This window comes from Canis lupus, chromosome 16, assembly GCF_048164855.1.
Source record: "Canis lupus baileyi chromosome 16, mCanLup2.hap1, whole genome shotgun sequence".
Classification (NCBI taxonomy): domain Eukaryota; kingdom Metazoa; phylum Chordata; class Mammalia; order Carnivora; family Canidae; genus Canis; species Canis lupus.
In genome coordinates, this window is record NC_132853.1 from 57,327,762 (window position 1) to 57,347,641 (window position 19,880).

The 19,880-nt window shown below is 46.2% G+C and overlaps 1 protein-coding gene across 4 annotated transcripts in view; it reads left to right on the plus strand.

Moving 5' to 3' along the window:
- The first annotated feature begins 1,158 nt into the window (after nt 1-1,158).
- The window catches only part of SEC14L1 (SEC14 like lipid binding 1), a 56,685-nt gene continuing 37,963 nt past the window's right edge, over nt 1,159-19,880 (plus strand). For 2 of the 4 annotated variants that reach the window (XM_072781748.1, XM_072781750.1), the window contains exons 1-3: nt 1,159-1,291; nt 2,251-2,355; nt 3,718-3,810. In XM_072781748.1, coding sequence (XP_072637849.1) covers nt 3,748-3,810 — 63 coding nt within the window. In that variant the 5' untranslated portion in view covers nt 1,159-1,291; nt 2,251-2,355; nt 3,718-3,747. Of the gene's footprint in view, nt 1,292-2,250; nt 2,356-3,717; nt 3,811-17,943; nt 18,038-19,880 lie in introns of all 4 variants that reach the window. The other 2 variants (XM_072781751.1, XM_072781749.1) reach the window with 2 other exon arrangements.

Sequence of the window (19,880 nt, forward strand, 5' to 3'; positions counted from 1 at the left end):
TATCAGATCAGGTCAGCTTTTGCCAAGACCATTTCATAGGTGTTGCTTGTTTACTCCTAGTGGGAGGCTCATCATTCCTGGGATGTCTCTTCTTGAAAGCATCTTTTGGAGGTCGACGTGCTTTTTACAAACAGGCCAAAGCCTGTCGGAGCCGAGTCTAGTGAGCAACGTGGGTGCTCAAGTGCGAAAATGATGGTTTGAGAAAAACAAAGTGTGATCAAGCTATAAATGATGCTGTCGTGTGGCTGCTAAACTGGTCCTGAAGGAAATTCCACAGCAGCTCCGGAAATGCGCTGTGCGGCGGCAGCATCCAGAGTGCAGCCACCCGGGGTGACTAATGCACAGGGCACGGCTGGGACACCGCCAGAGACATCGCGCGCGTGGGTCGTGACGCCGTATGGGTGGCCCCCTCCGGGCCTTGAAGGCCCCACGTCTCAGCGCGCATCACACTCGTGCTTCAGGGCTGGCGCTGGAGCTGCGCGGTCCCGCTGCAACACGGCGCTCCCGGCCCCCGGCCCCGCGTCAGCTCCATCGCGGGGCCCGGACGTGTCGACAGGACGATGCTCGATGCTCGGTTCCACCCAGCCCCTCGCGGGCCCTGGCGCTCGCCTCGGCTGCACTACTCGGCGAGGGTGTGGTCAGGGCGCTGCAGGGGAGGCCTGCTGCTCCGGCTGCTCCGGCTGCTCCGGCTGCTCCGGAGCAGTGCACAAAAAATGAGGAGGCACCGGACCTCCCGGGGCAGCGGCCTGCTCCGGCCCCAGGCAGCCGCGACACCCGAAGGCCCGCGAGGACCCGCCTGCTCCAGCTCAGCGGAGCTCCCCGCTGGCCGCGCAGCCCCTAGAGCCCCGCCCCTCGCCCCGCCCCCGCCCCGCCCCGTGACGCAAGCAGGGCGGGGCCAGCGGCCTCCAGCGAGACCCGCCCGGACGACAGGGCCGGCGCCAGCTCCGAGCTCCGCCCACGCCCGCCGGCCCCCGAGGTGGCGCCTGCGCAGAGCCGCTCCGGCCGGCTTGGGCCCCGCCCCCTCGCCTAGCAACCGTCGTCGCGCCCGCCTCCGTCCTTCGGCCGCGCTCGCGCACGCGCGCTGCTTCCGGCCGCCCGGCCCCGCCCCCCGTCACCCGTAACAACCACTCGAGCCGCGCCGCGCCCCTCCCGCGCCCGCCCCCCCGTCCCCTCCCCGGAACCGGCGGCGGACCTGCGGCCGGCGGCAGTGGAACGGCGGCGGCCCCACGGAGCCGCCGGCATGAGCGCCCCGCGCCGCCCCGCGGCCCGGGCCCGGCCTTTCTGACAAGAGGTAGGCGCCCCCGGCCCGGCCCCGCGGCTTCCTCCGCGTCCCCGCCGCGACCCCCGCGACCCCCGCGACCCCGGGAGCCAGCGCTTGGGGCCCGCGGGCCCGGCCGCCCCTCCGCGGCGCGCGCGGCCTCCCGGGGTCTGGCCTGTGGCTGACTTCTAAGCGCCCAATTGTCATGCAATAGAGGCTGCCCGGGTCCAGGCTGCGCCCCGGCCGGTGTGGCCCCGGGTGCCCACGGAGGACGCCTCCTGGACCGGAGCACCCGAAGCTCGGGAGCCGGCAGGTCCCCCAGCCCGGTCCCTGGGGCTGCGCGGGCGGCGGAATCCCGCTGGGTGCTGGAGGAGCTTCGCCGAGCCTCCTGCTGCTCTTTAAGTCTCCCCTCCACCCCCACCCCACCCCACCCCCAACCCCCGCATCCCTTTTTTTTTTTTTTTTTTTAAGACCCTGTAACCAGCCCTCTCCCCTCCGCTGGGAGATTAACTCCGGAGTTCATTTTCCTAGTTTTCAAGTCGCGCACCCGCGTCGTCAGGTTTGCAAGAGACCAACGTGGTGCCGGCGCATCGGGACCTGCCGGCCCGGGATGGAGGCTCGCGCGGTCCCTCCCGCGGAGTTGGGCTCCCAGTGGCATGACTTTAGAGCTGGAAGCCCTTCAAGATTATCTCTCACCCCTCCACCTCCCCCCCCCCCAAAAAAAACCCCTCTAATTTTTCTTTTTTGCAGAGGGGAAACTGAGTCCGAGGGAAGCCAAACGACTGGGTCGAGGTCACAGGGGAGTAGTTCTGTAGCAGGGTTCAGGCTGCTGGTGCTGCTGCTGTCCGACAGAACCTGTTCCTTGGGAGAGATATGCTAAACAAACATACCAGAGAGAGTCCTAGACTTAAGTGTAATAACGTAGATAAGAATCTTCTGAAATAAAATATATCTCCCTAATCTTTTTTTTTTTTTTTTTTTTTTGGTTACAGCTAGCCTTTGGGCTCCTTGAGGATATTCCATTTTGTGCTTTTGAATATCCTCTGACCATATTCAGCATGAAGTAACATTTTTAATGATTATTCTCAGCAGGACAGGTAGGCTCTTTGGGTTTATTTCTCTTCTACTTCTTTTTTTTTTTTTTTTTTAAAGATTTTTATTTAATCCTTTGTGAGTGTGAGAGCACAAGCAGGGAGGTGGGGGTGGTGTTGGGGGGGGGTGCAGGGAGAGGCAGACTCCCGACTGAGCAGGGAGCCCTACGTCGGGCTCAGCCCCAGGACCCTGAGACCATGACCTGGGCCCAAGGCAGACGCTTAATTAATTGAGCCACTCAGGTGCCCCTCTTCCTCACTTTTTTTTTTTTTTTTAAAGATTCTATTTATTGGGGCAGCCCAGGTGGCTCAGCGGTTTAGCACTGCCTTCAGCCCGGGGCCTGATCCTGGAGACCCAGGATCGAGTCCCACGCGGGGCTCCCTGCATGGAGCCTGCTTCTCCCTCTGCCTGTGTCTCCATCTTCCTCTCTCTCTCTGTGTCTCTTGTGAATAAATAAATAAAATCTTAAAAAGAAAAAAGATTCTATTTATTTATTCACGAGAGGCAGAGAGGCAGAGACGCAGGCAAAGAGAGAAGCAGGCTCCATGCAGGGAGCTCAATGTGGGACTGGATCCTAGGTCTCCAGGATCACGCCCTGAGCCACCCAGGGATCCCTCTTCCTCACTTTTAAATAGGGAAGTTAAGTCACTCAGAGGACTCCAGATAAAGTGTGTTTTCCAGAAAAATGCATGTAGGCTGGTGCTGGAGTGGGAATATGTACCTAGAGGTACAGGTATAAGGAAGATTCCTTCCTCTAGGAAGTAGGCTCCAGCATTTAATGGATTATTGACAAGTATCACAGCTGTTTGAGGCTGGAGGTTCCCTGTAGCCAGAGTGCTTGGTGTTGCTGTCATTTGAAGACAGGCCTCTGACATAGTAGTCTACGCAGTTAGAAAACACGGATTGACAAGTTTACTTTGGAGCCAGCTTTTGAGGAGTGTACCACAATTTGAGATACAATGGCATTTTTTTCCATTTTTATTTTTGTGTGTCTCCAGACTTAATACCTTGAAGTGCCATCCTTTTTATTTGGCCTCTTGTAGAAGCTGTAGAAGAGAAAATGATTCGAGAATAATCAGATCATAACATTTCAGTGCTGGAAAGACCCCAGCACAGGCCCTGGGAGGCAGACCAGAGCTGCTTCCCTCATGACGCTGGGACTTTCTTCACCTTTTCTTGCTGCCTTCTTACCTTCTCCTTCTCCTTATATAGTCCAAGTGTCATCTTTGGGTTTTTGTGCGTAGAGAAGTATGTGACCTACTGAGGTCCCTTTCTACACTTAGACTGTGGTGTGATGAGTAAATGCAGACTTAATTTTTTCCAGACTTAATCATGTTAAAAAAAAATCCTATATTTGTGTTTTGCAGGTGTGAGAGGATTGCTATTGTGTTACAATCATGGTGCAGAAATACCAGTCACCGGTGAGGGTGTATAAACACCCCTTTGAATTAATTATGGCTGTAAGTACTTTACATTTTAATTTAGTGTTTGGCTTTTTTTTTTTTTTTTAAGTATTCAGATTTGATGACTTGTAAATGGATATTTATTTCATAATTTGTCTCCATTGCTTCACCTTTACTTACTCTGTTTCTATGCTTATGATCCAGATCTAGAGTTCGTGAAATGTTTTTAAACCGTAAATCTCTGAAAATCCAAACCTGCATATTTGTTTTTTAAAAATACAACTCAGGCTAATAGGTGAATTTGAGTTAATTCTCTCTTTGAAAACACAGAAGTGGAATTCTGACGAAATACTTCTGGATTTTGCTGTTTTGGTTTAAAGTAGAAAAGGAATATGGAGAGTGGTTTTTTTCCCCTCTGCTGCTTGTTCGGAAGCATGCTCTGGTTGTCAGTGAATGCACTTAACGTAGCACTGAGCACTATGGGATGGAGTTTAGATTATTCTAACGACTACTGAATGAGTTTCTCCCCAACATCAAATTCGTGAGGCATAGTAGAATTTCACAAATGGGGTGACTAAAGTCTTAATTTTCTTTGTTATTTATCTGAAGAGTTTGCCTGAAAATAAGCATTTCACTAGATGCAAAAGGAAACAAATCTTTCCCAATCACTTATAGAATATTCTTGGGTATTCCATCTCCTTTCTCGTTTGTGTTACTGTTAAGGTGTATATAAGGTGTATATAACATACATCCCGGAAATGCTTTTGTCATGAACATAACCTGGTGAAAATGCAAAGCTGGACCAAGAGCAAGACCCAGGACACACCAGCCCAGCAAGAAGTCCCACTTGCCCCCTCCCTCCCACCTCAAAGTTAGCCAGTGCTCTGACTTCCAACACCATTGATGAGTGTTGGCTGTTTCTGTTCTATATTTAACTAGAAACTCAGGTGTTTTCACATCTGGCTGCTTCTGCTCAACCTTGTTTGTGAGATTTATTCAGAGCAGTAGAGTTTTGAAAAATAACCCCCCAAACACAAGTCCTCTCAAGGAAAAAATTTAGATATAGGGAGTTTTTAAAAATTGAGACATAATTTATATAGAGTGAAATGGCCACGTTAGGTGTACAGTTTGATCATTTTTGATGAAAGGGACCCACACCTCTATCAAGATGCTGTCAGGATTTCAGCCTTTCCATCTATTACCGCAGAAAGTTCCCTTGTGCCTCTTCTTGGTCAATGTGAGGTTTTGGGGGTTTTTCTTTTGGCACGGGGGTGGTGGTTTTAGTTCTGTATTTCCTTTTTTTTTTTTTTTTTTTGAAGATTTTATTTTTAAGTAATCTTTACGCCCAGTGTGGGGCTTGAACCACAACCCCGAGATCAAGAGTCCCGTGCTTGATCGGTGGAGCCAGCCAGGCGCCCCGGTGTTTCCCTTAAGTACAAGGACTGTTCAGTATTTTATGTTGATGGTTTATCAGAAAGGCTTGTTTCCTGTTTGCATGTTATGTGTGCTGCTTTGGCTTTTGGTTGTTTGCAGCAAAGACCCACTCCAGAGAGCTGGAGAAGGGGTATTGTTCATGGGAACACATGTGGCGTGATGTGGTGATGTGAATGCAGGAATGAGAGCTGGCTGGGCTGAGTTCCAAGAACCTGGCATTGGAAGGTGGTTCCCGGCAGCTCCGGGGAACCTCGGCTGCAGTTGTCCCTGGAACTTCACCCTGTGGGACTCTGCCTTGCTCCATATGGGGGAGCATCTCTTCCCCTTCTCCTGCTGGCCGGCTGCTTTGCTCACTCCTGGTCTTCCCTCCCCTGTGGCTTCAGCCCTCTGGCTGTTTTAGCTATTCAAAGCCTGTCAGGCCCCAGTTCAGCTTTGTGGCATTTCTTGTTGCATTCTTTCAGTTTCTAAGTGACCCAGTCTTGTCATGTTTCCCAGTTCAGATTCTAGAGAGACTCGATCTGGTCATCTTTCTCCTGGAGCAAGTATGTAGGTTATTGGCCAGCCTCCAGCTTATTTGTCCAACCCTTTCCAGTTGGCAGAGGCTGGTGGGGTTGGGGGAGAGGTGTGGGGAGCCGTGGAGCTCAGTGGCCCCGTTTGAAACAGAGAACTGCTCTAGGGGCTGGGTCAGGCCAGGTAGGTGCGGGGGGCATGGGAGACAGGAGTGGTATGTTCTGTTTTTTAAAACGTTAAGTACGGTTTTAAAAGCGCAGTGCAAAACTGATTGTGTGAGGCAAAGGTTTTTTGATGTGTTCTGCAGACACTAGATTAATAAAGAGAAGTTTTGACATCTAATGGTCAACTTTATTTTCCTTACTTGACAATTTTCAAAATGGTGAAGTTTGTTCTGCCCATTTTATGTGTGGATTTACAGGAGAATTTGAAATTCAAGTTCTCAACCATCTCCCCTAGGCTTTTAAAATTAACTCTTTTTTTTTTTTAAGATTTTTTATTTATTCATGAGGGACACACAGAGAGAGAGGCAGAGACACAGGCAGAGGGAGAAGCAGGATCCCTGCAAGGAGCCCGATGCGGGACTCGATCTGAGGACCCCAGGATCACGCCCTGAGCTGAAGGCAGACGCTCCACCATTCAGCCACCCAGGCGTCCCAAAATTAACTCATTTTTAAATTGCTTTGTTTTGAGGCAAGGCGTCTTTTCTTTTGAGTTGTAGAAAATATTTTTTAATCTGAAAACGAAAAAATGAAATATGCTCTCCTTCCAGAATTAGATAGAAACTAGAATGTTTTAAGTCGTTAGTGACTTTTGTGCAGTGCCATTGGCCACTTTGCAGACTGAAATTTGGTACGTCATAAAATCCTCATTATTATCTTCTTTATTATTATTATTTTTCATTGAGAAACAGTAGTATAATAGACTTAGTCTGGAACTATTCTTTGCAGTTCTTTAGAGCAAGGAGAAAGAGAGTTTTGAGGACAGCAAGGAATTAAAGCAAGAACAGAACTGTAGCTTCAAGGGAAAAATTTTTTTTTTAAGATTTTATTTATTTATTTATGAGAAACATAGAGAGGCAGAGCCATAAGCAGAGGGAGAAGCAGGCTCCATGCAGGGAGCCCGATGCAGGACTCGATCCTGAGACTCTGGGATCACACCCTGAGCCGAAGGCAGATGCTCAACTGCTGAGCCACCCAAGGAGTTCCCCTCCGTCTTTTTTTATTTTTAAAGATTTTATTTTTAAGTATGCTCCACACGCAGTGTGGGCCTTGAACCCACAACCTGGAAACCAAGAGTCCTACACTCTACCTTCTGAGCCAGCCAGGCACTCCTCAAGGGAAAGGGTTTTGAGAGAGCACCACAGCAAGTGCCTAGTAGTGGTGAGAGCACTGAGCAGGTGGTGGGCCTGGGGAATCAAAGGGGGGGCTCCAAGTCCTACTTCAAGAGGGGTCCCTGCTGGGAGGAGACTGTTGGGGGAAATGCCATGCAGGGAACACATGCCCTTGTCTGCCAACCATGGGTGTGACTGAGCTTAGTAGTGCCAGAAAATGGCTCAGGTGGAAATTGCCTAGTGTAAGTAGTGACACGGTGGGCATCAAACATGTTAATTGCATTTGATTGATTTAATGAGAATTATCATTTGTGTTGGAATCAGTATACCCGTAGCATGAAGAAATCATGTGTTAGTGCTCTCATTGACTCATTTGAATTAAATGGCAAACGAGCAAGATGGCAGTGGAGTCTTCCAGCAGGCCCTTGTGGCATTGAGGGCCTGCTTTTGAGATGTTTGCCCAAGAACAGCAGGTTAGAGCCTCAGCTGAGAAATGGCCTGAGAGCACCTACCTCACCTTGGAGGGTGAGGAGCCCGAGGGACACTTAGTGGCAGAAATCTGCTTCCTGACTGTTCTCTGCGTCCCGCGTGGCCTTCTGCCCCGTGGGCACCTGCAGGGGCTTCCCAGTGTTCTTGGTCCGCAGGATGCCTCTGACCTGTCCAGTGTCATCCAAGCACGTTTCCTGGGGCTCCTCCGCCGGGCTGCGGGGAGGCAGATTGAATCCCTGAAGGACATTTAAAAGGTTTGGGGTCTTGCCTGGGTGGAGTGAGGGGATCCCACAAAGCAGGAGCTTGGTATGGGCGGGAGGACTTTGATGTGCTTGTGGGGGAGTGTTTCATGTTGACATTTCTGGGGGAAAACACAATTTTAAAAAGAAACATTTTTCAAGCACAGCTTTCTGCCTCCTTGACATCATGGGCCCCTTACCACCGACCCGAGGAGGGGTGACGAGGGATGGTGGAACTAAGGAGCGGGTGCAACGGCTGTCCTCTGTAGGCACGGGGAGCGACGACTGGCCTGTGTCCTCCTGGCCCCAGGACAGCTGCCCCCTGAGCCGTTGACACACGTGGTGTGTGCCGTGCTGCATGCAGGCCACCACCGTGCCTGCCCCTGCCCTGCCGCCCGCCACCCACACGCTGGGCCCGGGGCTCTGCTCTGGCTGCTTTCCCTTGCTCGGGAGCACCGGCCTTCTTCCAGAGCCCCCGACCATCTGTGTCCCAGCAGACAGCCTGATGGTGCCCTCTGGTCTCACGTTTTTGTCCCTTTCTCTCCTGGCACCACCCGAGTTAGTTGTTTTCTCATCCCATCTTTTATGCCTTCAGGTCACCCCATGTTCTGTTGCCAGACACTGTGCCCACTCGGCCGTCCCGTGTGAGTGACCTCTGCCTATCTGTCTCTCCCACTCTAGACTCCTGTGCCCTCCCTCGAGGCCCTTCCTGTCCTCCCCCATCTGTTTACCCTTACTTCACAAACATGAACTTTTAAATCTATTCTGTGCTGTCCTGGGTTGCCACACAGTGTTTTTCCGGCCCTTACACCCTTTTGACACTTCCTTCCTTGCCTTAGCTGCTTGCTTTCCCATCGGTTTCTTTGAATCTCGCTCCTGCCGACCTGGCCCACTCCCCTGGGCCTCTGGGGGATCGCCTGTGTCTCTCCCTTTCCTCTGATTCCTTTTTATCAGGGTGGTTGGTGTTAGCTGCTTCCCCTGCTAATTGAGGTTCTTTTATTCTCAGGGTTCTGTACAGCTGTTTTGTATGTTCCTCAGGGGCAGTGACTTGGCGTATTATTTCCCTTATTCTCTCAAGTGTTGGCACTGAGCACGTAGTAGGCTCTTGGATTGCACTTGGTCAGCTGTTGTCTGTGCACAGGAACTTGGAGTGTGAGGACTTGGAAGTGGGTTTGATGCAAGCTCAGATCTAAAATGTAGTTGTGGTCTGTTTTCAGACAGTTTTCTCTATGGAAAAGAAGTAACGCACTATATCCTTCAGTTAACCGATACCTCCTTTAGGACCAGAGCCCTTTGTGATGAATTTGGCTTTTTTTTTTTAACATCTTCATAAATTATATAAAGCTGTGTTGACAAGCACCTTACTAATTGTTTAAGTGATGGCTTTTATAGGTGGAACGAACAGAAAAGCTATTTGCCAGTGTACAGTTGTTGATTAAATGGCCCACCACCACCAAATTTGCTTTTGCTCTTTCTCTGTTTTGTTTTTGCTTATTTTGTTCTCTGTTTTTAGCCCCCTTTTCCTTTCCTTGGGGGTCTCTTGGGTTCCCGCTAAGACCAGATGATGAAGGCAAGAGGGAGAGCTTTGCTGTGACCTGGGTACACATCTGGTCCCTGCCACAAACCAGCTGGGTGACCCAGTGACTAGGCCAGTACCTAGTGGAAGGCTGTGGTGAGAGGTGCTAGAATTAGCCTGCAGATAGGAGGGCGGGGAGGACAGGGCCTGGCGATACCTACGCCCTCCCCTCTTTGTTTCATCCAGCCTTTGCCTACCTCCAAATATGAGGTGAAATGAATCAGTAAGTAAATGACTTCTCTGATTGGGTGTATTTCTTTTATTTTTAAGATTTCTTTTAGATTAAACAGGCATTTGTACTTACATTTATTAGGCTTTATTCCATCCATTCAAATTTCCTGTATCAAAACAACTGGGGACACCTGTAGGGACCCCAGGTAAATTTGTATGTGTAACTGTAGTGTGAGAAGAGCTCCATGTTGAGTTAAACCGAATCTGGTCTTTTTGGGGTGAGAGTGAGGTGTGTAGTAGAAATCTGAGAAGTAGAGTGCTTCTTCACGAGATGGCCTGGCACACAAGTCACCCTGCTTCCAGATTGTTCCTTGGGTTGATTGGGGCAGTGGGGCACAAGTCCTGCTGGAACACATTCTTGCTTTGCCCTTGCTCACTCTGTCTGGCAGCCAGCTGCCTCCTGAAGCCCTGTTCATTCTCCTGAAAAAATATTGAGCCACCTGTCCCGCTTTTGCTTTTTTTCCCCTCTGGCCTGAGTCATGTGTATGATGGGTTTTGAGCAGCATTTTATTTATTTATTTTTAAAAATATTTTATTTATTTATTCATGAGAGACACAGAGAGGCAGAGACATAGGCAGAGGCAGAGGGAGAAGCAGGCTCCATGCAGGGAGCCTGGTGCAGACTCGATCCCGGGACTCCAGGATCACGCCCTGAGCCAAAGGCAGACGCTCAACCACTGAGCTGCCCAGGCGTCCCATTGAGCAGCATTTTAGTTTGAAGTGTTGTCATTGCTGGGGGCTAGCTAGTGTCTCTCGTTGCTCTTCTCGAAGCACATCTTCCTCTCATCCTAGATCTCATCCTAGGGCCTTTGGCATCCCTGACTTTGGCTTCCCAGCTCCTCATGGTGAATGGAAATACATCTTTCTAGTTGATTGAGGTGGCATTAGGTCTTCAGGTAGCCTGACAGGCAGTAGGATTTGATTTTACTCAGAAGTAAATGGGCAGTGTTCATGTGTTTTGGGTAGCTGACTTTAAACAACTTGTTTAAGTGTAGGAGTGGAGGGAAATGATCCAGTTTCTCTGATGGTATATTAATAAGATGCTGGTCAATTTTCAGTAGGGGGACGTTGTAGTCTTCTCGTTTATAGGGTGTTTGAGTGCCATAGTGTGAGTCCTACTGCATTTAATACAAGTGGGGTGTGATTAGTCAGACTTACTTAGTTTTGGAAATGGACAATTATAGTACACTTTGATTACACGCTGCTTGGGATGGAACCAGGCATTTTCCCTTCTCTTACACCCACTCACCAACATGTTATGCATCCTGAATTATTTTTAATGTGCTAGGGTGAGGACAGTTGTGGTTCAGTAGGAACTATCTGAAGGCGAAATAAAGCAGGATCTGACTCAGCCCCTTGCTTTTTTGACTTACCTGTTTTTGTGAAAACACAAAATACAAGACAAGACCCCCGACCTTGTATTAGGGACATTTTCAACCATATCCGAGTAGAGAGAACGAAGTAAATGCACAGGCCCATCACCCGGCCACCCCCCCTTAAGTTAGGAGCAGCGCTGTGCCACTAACTATTGTGTCATCTGCCACCTCCCCCTTTTCTTTTCCTGGTGTATTTGTTTATTTTAAAGATTTTATTTATTCATGAGAGACAGAGAGAGGCAGAGACATAGGCAGAGGGAGAAGCAGGCTCCCTGTGGGGAACCCGATGCCGGACTCGATCCCAGGACTCCGGGATCATGCCCTGAGCCAAAGTCAGATGCTCAACCACTGAGCCACCCAGGCGTCCCTTCCTGGTGTATTTAGAGCAGATTTCAGCATCTTGTGAATTCATCCATAACTCCTTCAGGATGCATCTCTAACCAGTGAGGACCTTTTCCTTTTGAAACACGGTCGCCATGTCATTATCCCATTTAACAAAAACATTGAGCCCATGTTTAGACTTTTCTCGACTATCAGGAACAATGTCTTTTTGGAAATTGTTTGGTTCCTGCTCCAGATCAGCCGTTGCTCTCGGTTTTTGTATCTTCAGTCTCTGTACTTCTCCCACATTCTCCCTTTCCTTTGTTTCCTTTCATTCCCTCCCTTTGTTAGAGAAACTGGGTCATCATCCAGTCCCGTCCCCCTAACCTTTGGCTGACTTAATTGTTCATGGTAGCAGATAGGAGCAGATGCAGCCTCAAATCGGTTCAGTGACTCGTAGCAGCTCTCTTGAAACGCTTGATGGTAGAGATTGGAGCCAGTGGTGAAAACCCTGTCTTCCCCTTTGGTCCCTGAGACCCTCCTCAGGAATGTTGAATTACAAATAAGATGCAAAATATTCTTTCCCAAATTAAACTGGGTCTTTCTATTTATGGTTACTTTTTAACCCACTTCGTTGGTCCTACTGTGTCACATAGAAAGCGATAGAAAGGAGTTAATCTGTTGGCGAGTCTGATTGAGAGGGTTTGTGAGTAGCACGAGCAGCAGGTGCTGGTGGAGGTCTGGCTGGGGCCAGTGAGGTCGGGGGCAGTGGTCTGAGGGTCTGGCTATGGGTGCTTCTTCCATTTCAGCCCTGGGTAGGGATATCAGGCTGGTTGGAGAAGCAAACACAGAGACTTTCAACTCAAGAGAGGACTTGGATTGCCTGGTGTCATAACTGATTCTTCTTTCTTGATTTTAACCTGTACAAGCGGGAAACAGTTTTGTGTATTTCTAGGGGAATGATTTTACGTGTTGAAACGGAGAGCACATAACTGCATTCAAATTCTTTTGCAAGATACAATTTGATGTTAGGAGAACTAGCCTTTTTTTTTTTTAATGAAAAATGTATGTATATACCATTATCACTCTATATAAGGTAACTGCTTTATGCATCTTGATATGGGCTGAGTGCTTTTCCATTCAGAAATCTTGCCATCTGTTCCATGGCTCTCCTGCGTGTTTTCGCACTAGAGTATTCAGAGCGCACTTTGAGTTATTGATAAGCATCCAGTGTGTAAGTGTCTTGCATATTTGATTAGAGGCTGCATGTGGAACTCTCTGGCCTGCCCTTTTGACTGATCTGGCCTCTCTCCACTTCCATGCCTTTCCAGGGACAGATGGGCTCCTCCTCTGATGATACTTGTTTTGCTATTTTGGGGGCCCAGTTGTATATTTTGTTTTTTCTGGCCCTCATAAACATCATGGTGTTTTAATTGGTAGTTAATGGTATTTGAGAACTATCTGGTTCCCTCTCACTTGACATCTCTTCCTGGGCAGCCTCATTTAAACTCATGGCTTCAACTGTTAACTTTATAAACAGAAGATCTCAAAGTTTATCTTCTGCTTAGACTCCCACTCAGCTTCCAGAGTCCTAGCCAGCTGCCTGCTAGAACATCTCCATTTGACTATATACAAATTTAGTGTGTCTGAAACAGAATCTACTCCCTCCTCCTGCCTGCACAAAGAACATAGCCTAACAAAACAAATACACAAAAAACAAACCAAAAAAGCCCTCAATAAAATGCCACTCAGAAGCTCTGCCTTTTCCTGTGAACTCCTGCATCTGACGCGTGCCACCACCATGTGCCCTGCCCTCAGACCAGGCGCCTCGGCATCCCTCGTTGCCTTCCCTGTTCACCCCCCAGGCTCAGGGATGACCAGACCCTCCTGGATGTCCAGGATGTCTCCTGAACCGCTTGTTTGTATCTTTTTTTAAACTTTTGTTTAAGTCACCTCTAGACCTGATGTGGGATCAAGAGTCACGTATGTGGTCTTTTGACCGAGCCAGCCAGGCGCCCCACCCAGACCGCTTCTGAATCTGCCAGTCTCTGATCATGTTGGCTTCTCTCTGATGAGAGTTCCTGGTGTCCTGTTCGGGGCCTCTGGACTCGGACTCCTGACCCCACCTCACCCAACCTGCTCTTGCTCAGGGCTGCTCCCAGGAGCTCTTGACGGTAAAGCTGAACATGCTCCGTGTTAGTTTAGAGTTCTTAAGTGTCTTCCCGCACCTCAGAGTGAGGCTCAAATTGGTACCCAGCTTGGTACCTGGAGCCCTTCCCCATCTGCTCCTGCACCTCCAGCCTCATCTCCCCGCATGAGCCCCCATGTTTGCTGCGCATCCAGTTATATTGGACTAGTTGGAGTTTCCTCAGTATGCTGTTATTTCCAATGGCCTCTGCCTTTCTGCAGACTGCTTCAAATACCTTCCTCCCTCTTTCTCACCTGGCTGACTCTTAACTGGTCAGACTCACTTTTCCTAGGTGAAATTCCCTCTCTGTGCTCTCTGCCTTCGGGCTTGTAACCTGAGCATATAGTAAGCTCTCAGAAATAGATTTGTCTAAAGAATAAGTGAATCTTGGAATATATGCTTGTGTTCCTTGATACTTCTGCTTCTGGTAATGAAAATTTTGACAAAAGGTCACATCAGATCATATTCTTTTGGTTGGAGGTATTTACTACTTAAATCATGTTTTGAAGGAACTGACTCAAATCATGTTTTGTGAGTAAAATAAAGTCTATATTCAGTAAACTGAAGCTTATAATCACTATAGTTGACTAAAAAAATGTGTCCTGGTTTTATGTATCATTTGGTGTTTTGAGTGGCTTGTCTCCCATAGTGATGAATATGGAATATAAAAGAATTTCATTTCTGTAGTTCCCTTATAGAACATAAAATTCATTTAAAAATTGTTGACCAATAGTATGGTATTCTTTTTTTTTTTTTTTTTAAGATATTTATTTATGGGATCCCTGGGTGGCGCAACGGTTTAGCGCCTGCCTTTGGCTCAGGGTGCGATCCTGGAGACCTGGGGTCGAATCCCACGTGGGGCTCCTGGTGCATGGAGCCTGCTTCTCCCTCTGCCTACGTCTCTGTCTCTCTCTCTCTCTCTGTGTGTGACTATCATAAATTAAAAAAATAAATAAATAAAAATAAACTGGTTATTAAAAAAAATATATATATATATATTTATTTATTTATGACACAAAGAGAGGGGCAGAGACACAGGCAGAGGAAGAAGCAGGCTCCCTGGGATCCCTGGGTGGCGCAGCGGTTTAGCGCCTGCCTTTGACCCAGGGCGCGATCCTGGAGACCCGGGATCGAATCCCACGTCAGGCTCCCGGTGCACGGAGCCTGCTTCTCTCTCTGCCTGTGTCTCTGCCTCTCTCTCTCTGTGTCTATCATGAATAAATAAATAAAATCTTTAAAAAAAAAAAAAAAAAAAAAAGAAGCAGGAGCCCGATGTGGGACTTGATATCAGGACCCCGGGATCACAGCCTGAGCCAAAGGTAGACAGACCCTCAACCACTGAGCCACCCAGGTGTCCCCCCTCCCCTTTTTTTGAGATACCTTTAGGTTTAAATCTGAAAGATTGGTTATTATATGACTCTTTTCTCCTTAGTGAATAAGTTATTCTGTACCATCAGGTAGTCCTAGTCATAAATGTGTGTGTTTTCTTTTTCCTAGTTTTATCTTTGTGTATGTCTTAAAAACCAAGTCCAGACCTAAAAGCTGCAAGGTACAGATTTTAAGAAGTAAATTCATTTAAGAGATCATTGATTTATTGCAGGATTTATGCTGTTAATAATCAGAACTCTTCCCCAAATACCTCTTATCTTCATTTTATGTTTAACACAAAGTTGGTTTGGAATGCAAATTCTAGCAATTCTAAGTTCTGATTCTTTATGGAATCAGAAGTTCTGAGAGTGGGCTCAGCAGTGTGGCTTCACAGCTCTGCAGGTGATTCTGACACCTGCCCAGGTTTGAGAACCACTGGGGTAGATCTCCTTCATTAGAATTTACAGGAGATGCGATTGGAGAAAGGGAAGTTGATTTTAATTGTAACTTTTAAATTTTTTTAAAGGAATAGATTCTTTAATAGGCTATGTCAGAGACTCTTCTTACATTATATTTTCTTTTGAAGGATTTAACATGCCAAGAGGGAGACTATTTGTCTGCTTTATATGCTCCTCCAGAAGGTTGTTCTTGTTATTTAATAATACCAAAGTTACAAGTGTATGTTTCTCTGAACTTGCCTTAATTTAATTATTTGTATGGCTTTGTTTACTAATTTTCAGGTAGAGTAGATTTGTACTGTATTATTGTGGTAAATATACAGTAATACAAGATCTACCATTTTAACTATTTCTAAGTGTATAATTCGGTGGGCTTAAGGGTATTCATGTTGTTGGGCAGCCACTGGCTTTCATCCTCAGAATTGTTCACCTTTCCAAACAGAAACTTTGTACCCATTAAGCACCAACTCCACTGGCAAACACCCTGCCCCCTTTTCACTTTCTGTTTCTGAATAGAACTATGACTGTTCCTTGACATAAATGGAATCATAAAACATTTGTCCTTTCATGATTTGAGTATTTTACTCAGCATCATGTCTTCATGGGTCATCCATGTTGTAGCAAGTGTCAGAGTTTCTTTCCTTTTGGGATGCCTGGGTGGCTCAGCGGTTGAGCGTCTGCCTTCAGCACAGGGCATGATCCTGGAGTCCCAGGATCAGATCCCGTATCAGGCTCCCTGCATGGAGCCTGCTTCTCCCTCTACCTGTGTCTCTGCCTCTCTCTCTCTCTCTGTCTCTCATGAATAAGTAAATAAAATCTTAAAAAAAAGAAAAGAATTTCTTTCCTTTTTAAGGCTGAATAATAATTTATACCACATTTTGTTTGTCCATTCATCCATCAGTGGACAGTTGGGTTGCTTCCACTTTTCAGCTATTGTGTTTACTGTATGTTTTTAAGATCTAGTTTTTTACTATAGCATCAGCCCCCAAAATTGCATATCTCTCTCGGTTTATTTTTGTGTGTGTGTGTCCTTTATGTTAATAGATTCTAGATCCAAAAGACAGGTTCCTTGAAAAATTCCATCACTGAATTTGGTTCCGTCTATTCAAAGTATATCTGTAATTTACATCTCATGGTTGCTATTGTTGGTTTCTGAAGAAAGAGCAGCATCTACAGCAGGTGTAGTGCCACGGAAATACAGCAGTGGGGTCCTGCTTAGGGGAAGAGAAGTGGCAGAGAATATAGGGGAGCAGGTGCTGGAAGGTCTAGGGAGGTAATAAATAGTGCACAACAGATATGTTCCTGATGGATTGAAACAGCTCCTGCTTTCAGCCTACTGATGATGAAGTTTTTATTCTGGTTTGTGAAACCGGATAATATTTCCATAGCTCATTACATTCTTTTATGTGGGCAAACACATGGCATCTTTCAAAGCTGACAGCTGCGATTCCCTGGAACACCAGATGCTTTTCTGAAGTCCATGGATTTATTTTTTACACTCTGGAAAGTAAAATAGTACTCTGCCAAATCTAACTTGATTTGAACAGGAATATGCAAAACTGCTATTTTTGTTGCTACCTATACTCTGTTTGCTATTTATTAGACAAAACAATTTATGGATTAGGAATGGTTTTGGCAAATTATGGTGTGTTTTGGATGCCATTAGATCATGCATGGGTCAGTCATATGATTGCACATGAAAACCAGAGAGAAGAGAAACCTTTCATAGCACTCTAGACACTCTTGTTTGCCTGGAGCTTAAGTAATTGTGGCTTGTGAAATATTTGACCTTCAAGATTTATTGACAGAGATATAGTGTAAAGACCTACTTGAAAGATTTATATACCTCTTTTTTTCTAACCACAGTTGACCCTCTAACACAGGGTTTAGCGGCACAGATGCTCCTCCCCCCGCATGCCGTTAAAAATCTGCATATAGGGACGCCTCCATGGCTCTGGTTGAGCATCTGCCTTTGGCTCAGGGTTTGATCCCAGGGAGCCTGCTTCTCCCTCTGCCTCTGTCTCTGCCTGTTCTCAATGTCTCTCATGAATAAATAATGAAATCTTAAAAAAAAAATCTATAACTTTTGATTGTCCAAAAACTTAACTACTAGTAAGTAGCCCACTGTTGATCAAAGCCTTATTGATCACATAAGCAGTTAACACATATTTTGTATATGTATCATATACTGTATTCCTATAATCAAATAAGGTAAAGAAAAATGTTAAGATCATAAGAAAAATACATTTACCATACTGTATTTATAAAAAAAAAATCTGCATACATGTGGACCTGTACAGTTCAAACTCATGTTCAGGGTCAACTGTAGTGTCCTTTAATTCTCTAGTAGGGATTGGTTAATATGCTTTTTATTTTGACAGTCCAAAAATATGTATGAACACATTGAGGTCATCTGGATGCCGGACATATTTATAGCTAAGTGTTATCAGATGGTACGCAGTTTGCTGTTAGGTTTATTTGGGGGTGCCAGTATACTATTTTAATGATTGAAAGCAAATACAAAAAAAATTGAGGTGAAATTAATACATGGATGATGTGTTTGAGCCAAGATAGGCTAAGGTACCTCACAGACAGGGAACTTACAAATATAGGCCTAACTAAAGACAGCAGTGGGGATGGCGGGTCACCCTCAGTGTCTCCCCACAGGCCTTCAGGTCTGAAACCTGTGCCCTGGCCACCGGTTTGTGCCTGTGCTGAAGGAGAAATCGGCTCCAACAAGTTGTCACCCTTCCTAGTAAATGTATGTCATGGGTTTTTTAATTCTATGAGTTTTTATGTACCTTGTACGTATTTAAGTAACATAATAATAAAAATAACTGGTCAACGTCAAAGGTCCAAAGAAACTTTTCTCTTTTAAAAGAGGTTTGTACATTATTCAAGCTTGGTACCCAGTAACTTGGCATTAGATTTTTCTGTACTTGCATAAATCCCTATGAACCACGTTTGTTTGCAACTCAACCTGAGGTTGAAAACAACCGGAGGTTGTGGGGATAGGGTGCTTCACTTGATGGCTTATTGGCCCAACTGTTTTTTTTTTATTTTTATTTATTTATTTTTAAAGATTTATTTATTTATTCATGAAAGACACACACAGAGAGAGAGGCAGAGACACAGGCAGAGGGAGAAGCAGGCTCCTCACAGGGAGCCCGATGTAGGATTCGATTCCGGATCCTGGGATCAAGCCTTGAGTAGAAGGCAGAAGCTCAACTGCCGAATCACCCAGGTGTCCTGGCCCAACTGGTCTAACTAACAATGGGGGACCTTCCTATACAATGAAAACATAGTAGTAGGTTGTTTGTTTGACTGTCCTTTGAGCATTGATTGGTGAAATCAAGAATGGTGAAGACCAGTGGTAATGTCCTCTGCTTCTCGGTCTGACTTAGAGCTGCAGAAAATCACATTTTGTGATACATCCACATTTTGATTCTGTCACCTTAAAGTGGAAAGGTGTGTGTGGGGGTCCTTTTATGTTTATGATTCTTAAAGTCATGTTTCTTTTTCATGAAAGGAATTTTAGAGTCTCTTGTAAATGGTCCTCAATTACAACTATATCCTGTCTCAGAAAGTTTAAAACTTTTGGGGCATCTGATCAGCTTGGTTGGAAGGGCACGTGACTCTTGGTCCCAGGGTTGTAAATTCAAGCCGCACGGTAGGAGTAGAGATTACTTAAAAATAAAATCTTAAAAAATGTGTACACTGTGTTCATTTCCACTGACCTAAGTTAGACCCAGAAGTTAAGGATATTGCTAGTATCTCTTCTATTGCTTACACTTCCTTTGTGGGTAAGGTCCTTACCAGCTTTATTTGGGTGTCATTGACATTTAACATTGTATTAGTTTAAGGTGCATAATAGTGCTTTGATATATGTACATATTTGTGATATGATCATCACAATAAGTTTATTGAACGTTCATCACCTCACCTAGTTACACATTTTTTTTCTTGTGATAATTTTTAAGATGTACTCTTTATATTTTTCAAGATTTTAGTTTATTTTTTTTAAGATTTTATTAGGAGAGACGCAGAGAGACAGGCAGAGACATAGGCAGAGGGAGAAGCTCCCCACGGGGAGCCTGATATGTGGGACTTGATCCCTAAATTGGGATCATTTCCTAAGGCAAAGGCAGATGCTTAACCACTAAGCCACCCAGGCGTCCCTAAAGATTTTATTTTTATTTATTTATTCATTTAGGGACACAGAGGCAGAGGCATAGGCAGAGGGAGTAGGCTTCCTGCAGGGAGCCCTGATGCAGGACTCAATCCCAGGACCCTGGGATCATGACCTGAGCTAAAGGCAGACACTCAACCACTGAGTCACCCAGGTGCCCCCTTTTTTAAAAAAGATTTTATTTATTTGAGAGAGCGAGAGAGTGAGAGCACGAACACAGGGGGAGAGGGAGAAGCAGATCGTGACCTGGGCAGACGCTTAACCTACTGAGCAACTCAGGCACCTCCAAGATGTACTCTTTTAGTAGCTTTCAAATATGCAGTACTGTATTATTAATTATAATCACTCTGCTGTGATTACATCCCCAGGACTTTTTTTTTTTTTTTTAAGGTTTGCTTTAGAGAGTGTGTTTGTG